Source organism: Gymnoscopelus microlampas, assembly GCF_963454915.1.
Source record: "Gymnoscopelus microlampas genome assembly, chromosome: 4".
NCBI classification, from domain to species: Eukaryota; Metazoa; Chordata; class Actinopteri; order Myctophiformes; family Myctophidae; genus Gymnoscopelus; species Gymnoscopelus microlampas.
The window spans coordinates 44,189,341-44,194,660 of record NC_139941.1 but is presented as its reverse complement, the minus strand read 5'-3'; the positions used below and the strand labels follow the sequence as shown (position 1 = coordinate 44,194,660).

General features: G+C 46.7%; 1 protein-coding gene across 2 annotated transcripts in view; it reads right to left on the bottom strand.

The window, feature by feature from the left end:
• Positions 1-1,266: 1,266 nt before the first annotated feature.
• LOC311043514 (junction-mediating and -regulatory protein-like) overlaps positions 1,267-5,320 on the bottom strand; it is a 35,120-nt gene continuing 31,066 nt past the window's right edge. Inside the window, exons 7-10 of one of the 2 annotated variants that reach the window (XM_084054801.1) lie at positions 5,290-5,320; positions 5,074-5,166; positions 4,093-4,651; positions 1,267-3,660 (exon numbers count right to left, since the gene is read on the bottom strand). The exon at positions 5,290-5,320 is cut by the window's right edge and continues 56 nt beyond it. In XM_084054801.1, the coding sequence (XP_083910927.1) occupies positions 3,332-3,660; positions 4,093-4,651; positions 5,074-5,166; positions 5,290-5,320 (1,012 nt within the window). In that variant the 3' untranslated portion in view covers positions 1,267-3,331. The remainder of the gene's footprint in view (positions 3,661-4,092; positions 4,652-5,073; positions 5,167-5,289) is intronic. The other variant, XM_084054802.1, reaches the window with a different exon arrangement.

Sequence of the window (5,320 nt, the reverse complement as noted above, 5' to 3'; positions counted from 1 at the left end):
AGGCCTGGCATGTGCTACACAGTGAGAGTACCATGGAAGAACACTGTGCTCAAAGTTAAACTGAAAGACGATCTATGTGGATGTTATTTTGCCTGGTTCTTTTTTAAGAATCCATGTGATTCTTAAAAAAGAAATATTTGGTTCTATCACTTTACTGGCTTAATTTAACCAAGTATCTAACCTTGTTAGATTCCATATAGAACTGATTCTACTCTTTAGTGTCCGGAAATGGACTTGTCTATAACGTTAACATACAGTACTTTGTTGGTGATGAAATTAAACAAAAACGGCAAAAAGTAACAACTGTAACAGTACAGATGATCTCATCTAAATCAAGTATCATCATGATACGTGATATCAAAACCCACTTTAAACAAAGTGAGGCAGTCTCTGACATGAAGAGGTGTGTGTGTGTGTGTGTGTGTGTGTGTGTGTGTGTGTGTGTGTGTGTGAGAGAGTTGGTATGTTTTCAAGCACGTTTCTCTGCCCACATAAATGAAGAGAGACAGCAAGAGAGAGAACAGGCAGATGAACCAAATGTGGAGGCCCAATAAGCTCCTGTGTGTATAGCCTGAATCATTCCAACAAACGTGACAGCGATCTCAGCTCCTACTCACACAATGACCAAACCTTCATCTGCGCTACAGTGTACAATGCAGCAACATACTCTTTTGAACAAAACAGGTTCTATATAGAACTGAAATAGGGTCTATAGCTTGCTTTATAGAAATATTTCAGTTCCATATGGAACATTTTTCAGTTCAATATAACAACCCTATTGTACTCCATATACAGTAGAACCTTTTTTGGTTCTATAATATAATAACTTTTTTTGGTTCCACAAAATAACCTTTCACAGTTCCAAATAATAAAATGTTATGGAGCCTTTTTTTTCAGTTGCTGATGTCGGCCTCCAACAACCCACCGCTATAACCCAGCCATCTCTCCTCTCCTCTGGGTCGCTGATCCTGCCTCTATCTGGCTGACTGGATACAGTTTAGCAGCAGGAGTTCTGGAGCACACAGGCTGACCGACGCGCTAAGACCATGGTGGCAATCCACAATCCATCTCCTACCAGCCTGTGTCCATATGCTGCTGCTGGGCAGAAACCTTGTATCTCCATATTTAATCTTGTATTTTTTCCATAAATGAATGTCCTATTTTATATTTGGTCACTATGACAGTGTTGTGCAAAAGTAGCAAAAATAGTGGATCAACAAGATCACAGCTTGAGCTTTTAGACATCAGGTTGAAAGTGGTTAGGGCTGTGGGTTTTGTAAATATTTAATCACGGAAAAGTATTAACTAAGAGCTTGTGAAATAATAAGTACATTGGATCCTTTGGAACACAGAGTTTCCCTCTTTTCCATTTCCTGAAAAGTAACGGTTTTGGACATACAAGGTTTCCGTCGTACATCGACGATATGCTGCTGTCGGACATATGGGACCGATACGATACATGCTCCCTCACCCAGACAGAGAGAGAGAGAGAGAGGGGGAGGGGAGGGGGTGTTCTCAATCTATTCTTTGACACCAGATTCATTCAACATTCAAGATCTCTCTCACAACGCTGTCCCAGCGACACATTACACACACACTGTTTCCTATTGTTAAACTGTTTACGAAGTGCAAAACAGCACACATTTAGCATTTTAACACCCTATGTTTTTTGGACGAGGCATTCAGTCAGACGAAGAAAACGCTCAGTGCAGTGCAGTGCAGTGTGTGCGCGCGCGTGTGTGTGTGTGTGTGTGTGTGTGTGTGTGTGTGTGTGTGTGTGTGTGTGTGTGTGTGTGTGTGTGTGTGTGTGTGTGTGTGTGAGTGTGTGTGTGTAACGCGTGCTGAATGTGCTGTGTTAACATGGCCATAAAGGTCCTTAAGTTGAGCCTTTCCACAGTCCAGAGTTCTTCTTCAACCCAAAAATAATCATGGCATTTATCGTTACAATTTGATTTACAGGCATTGAAATAAAAAACGTACATACAGTAGAAACCACCAGTGACAGCATCCCTTATCATGGTGAATGCAGTGTGAAAACAGAACTGGACTGTTGACCGTAGATCAATGCTTCTGAAAGTGGGGTTCGGGGGTCCTTGGGGGGTTGGTTCCAAGGGGGACTCCAGCAAAAGTAGTAATTTTTTCCCCCACATAAATCTTCTCTTCTTGGGGGTCCCTGGCACCAAACCTTTTCAGCTGGGGGTCCGCGGCCAAATACATATCAATTTGGGGGTCCTTGACACAAAAAAGGTTGAGAACCACTGCCGGAGACAAGTGGTTCTCAACCGGCGAGTCAGATTTTGGGGGGGGTTCCCAGATGACAGTCAAGTGACAATTTAAAGACTTTTAAGACCTTTTTAATACCTTAAAAAATAATATAAAAACTGTCAAATAATTGTCAAATTGTCAAATAATATAAGAAAGAGGCAAAATGTTTGAAAATAGCTATTTTCACAATATTTGTCTGTGGAACCGAGTCAAACTAAATTGAATGTCTCAACTCCTACATTCCAAGTGCTTATCAGGGTGGGGGGGGGGTCCCCAGTTCAAATATGATTATTTGGGGGGGTCGCGGCCTGAAAAGGTTGAGGACCACTGCCGTAGACCACTGGAACGTTTAGCGAAGACACTCACTGGTACATGTGACTGCGGGGGGTGCATGCTTTCAAGTGAACACTTGTGTATTTGTGTGTTTGTGCACAGTATGTGTATGTGTGTGACGGGGCATTTCTTTGCCTGTGTGTATATACAGTATATGTGTACATATATGTGTTTAAATATTTCTGGTGTTTGTGCATGTATGCAGTACTGTATGTGTGTGTGTGTGTGTGTGTGTGTGTGTGTGTGTGTGTGTGTGTGTGTGTGTGTGTGTGTGTGTGTGTGTGTGTGTGTGTGTGTGTGTGTGTGTGTGTGTGCGCACTTGTACGCGTGTGTTTGTGTTTGTGTGTACAGTACAGACTATTATGTGCAGTGCCATAGTGTGCAAGCGTCTGTGTGTGTGTGTGTGTGTGTGTGTGTGTGTGAGTGTGTGTGTGTGTGTGTGTGTGTGCGCGCGCGCGTGCGCGCGTGCGTATGTGTGTGTGTACAGTACAGACTATTATGTGCAGTGCCATATTGTGCAAGCGTCTGTGTGTGTGTGTGTGTGTGTGTGTGTGTGTGTGTGTGTGTGTGTGTGTGTGTGTGTGTGTGTGTGTGTGTGTGTGTGTGTGTGTGTGTGTGTGTGTGTGTGTGTGTGTGTGTGTGTGTGTGTGTGTGTGTGTGAGAGAGGGAGAGAGAGAAAGTATGTGTGTGTGTGTGTGTGTGTTCCTTGTTGCTGATGAACTGGAAGACCCTCCTAGCTTTCCCAGTCCGGGCAGCTGGAGGCGTCGTCATCGGAGTCCGAGTCGGGCGACGCCTCCTTGATGCGTCTCAGCGCCTCGTGTATGCTTCGGGTCAGCGGGTCCGTGTTGGCGGGGAGCTGCCCCGGGTCCCTTCTCTCCTTCTGGGGGACGCGTCTGAGCTTCACCCCCCGGCGGATCTGAGTCAGGATGCTGTTGGGATCGGCTTCGTCGAAGTCGTCTTCGCCGTGGCCCTTGCCTCCAGGCGTAAGCCGCTGTTCCACTTTCTTCAGGTGGAAGCTGCCTCTTTTCAGAGAGGCCAGGACCTCGTCCATGGGAGAGCTCACTGGAGAGAGAGAGAGAGAGAGAGAGAGAGAGAGAGAGAGAGAGAGAGAGAGAGAGAGAGAGAGAGAGAGAGAGAGAGAGAGAGAGAGAGAGAGAGAGAGAGAGAGTCGTTCATGGTAATTTATCAGTATTGTAAACGTTACAATATTCTATATATAATCAAAATATTCTATGTATGAAAGCTCTACATTAAGTTAAATATAGGTTATATATATATAGGTTCTATAGAACTATGTTACATGGTTCCATACAGAACCAAAGGGTATATGTAAGGGTCTTTAAGGAATCATGGTTCTCCAGTATATATGGAAATAAACAGTAAATAACCCTATATGAACTAGCTTGTGGTACCTCTCCTACTGTAAAGAACCATATGAACTGATTTGTGGTACCTCTCCTACTGTAAAGAACCATATGAACTGATTTGTAGTACCTTTCCTACTGTGGGCATCCAACTCGGGAACCTTCCTCAGCTTCTTCCTGGCGCTGACCAGCTGGCTGCTGTCGAAGAAGCGCGGGACGAAGGGGCCAAGAGGGGAGAGAGAGGAAGGCTCTTTCGCCACCTCCTCACCCGGGCTATAGGAGTTGGGGGAAAACGCCTCCTCTCTGGGCTGCGGAGGGGGGAGCGGTGGTGGGGGTGGGGGCGGCAGGGAGACGGGAGAAGAACCCAGGAGGGAGGGCAGGGAACACGGGGAACAGGACGACTCGGCGGGGGGGACATCCAGCGGGGACGGGGACACCGCGGCCAGCAGTTGGCGGTGTGCTACGGTGGGCTGGGTGGTGAGCGTGGGGCTGGGGTCCGTCTGCACGCTGGTACTCTGATGGCACACGGGCCGCTGCTGGTCCTGGGTCTGCGCTGACGAGTCTTTGTCCCTGCTGTCCCGCCCGGCCCACGTCTCCCCACTCCTCCTCCTCTCTCTGTCTCTCTCTCGCCGTCGGGTGTGGGCGACCCGCAGACGGGCAGACTTCAGGATCACTTGGCCCGGGTTCCGCTGTGAGGGCAGTGGCAGAGACAAACCGTGTGTTGAACAAAACATTACTCTGCATTTAGTGTTGTCCTCTGCCACTGCAGTTGATTGTGATTATGTAATACCAACTCGATGATAGTAGTCGTAATTAGGCCTGGGCAATATAGTGATATACGTATTAATTTCTCGACTTGACACTAGTTATCGCATGGGAATGTGGATATTGTAATATTCTGATATACCATAAGTGCTGCCTTTTCCTACTTTGGGTTTTTCAAAAAGTTCTGAAATAACAGATCTACAGGCTCACAATGTGAGATGTGCAACGTGTTGAGACATACAGGTGGTTGGAGTGACCGAGGAACAGAAACAGATGGAGCCGCAGTGGCGACCCCTGATGGGAATTAGCCGAAAAGAAGAAGCGAGTAGTGTGTGACACATAATACCTGTTTGAAAGTGCGTAGTCTGTCCAGAGTCCTCTGTCTTTCCTGACTGACTCTACTGTTCTTCTTCTCCTCGTCCTCCTCTTCCTCTCCCTTCTGGCGAAGAACAAGGTAGACAAGGAGGGAGGGAGACAAAGAGACAGATGTTAATTCTATGGCGCAGGAGGAAAAGCAAGAATGAGTCACATCACAGACAATACACCACACAGCAAGCTGTACCTGCTGCAGGGCATGCTGGGATGTGGAGTCC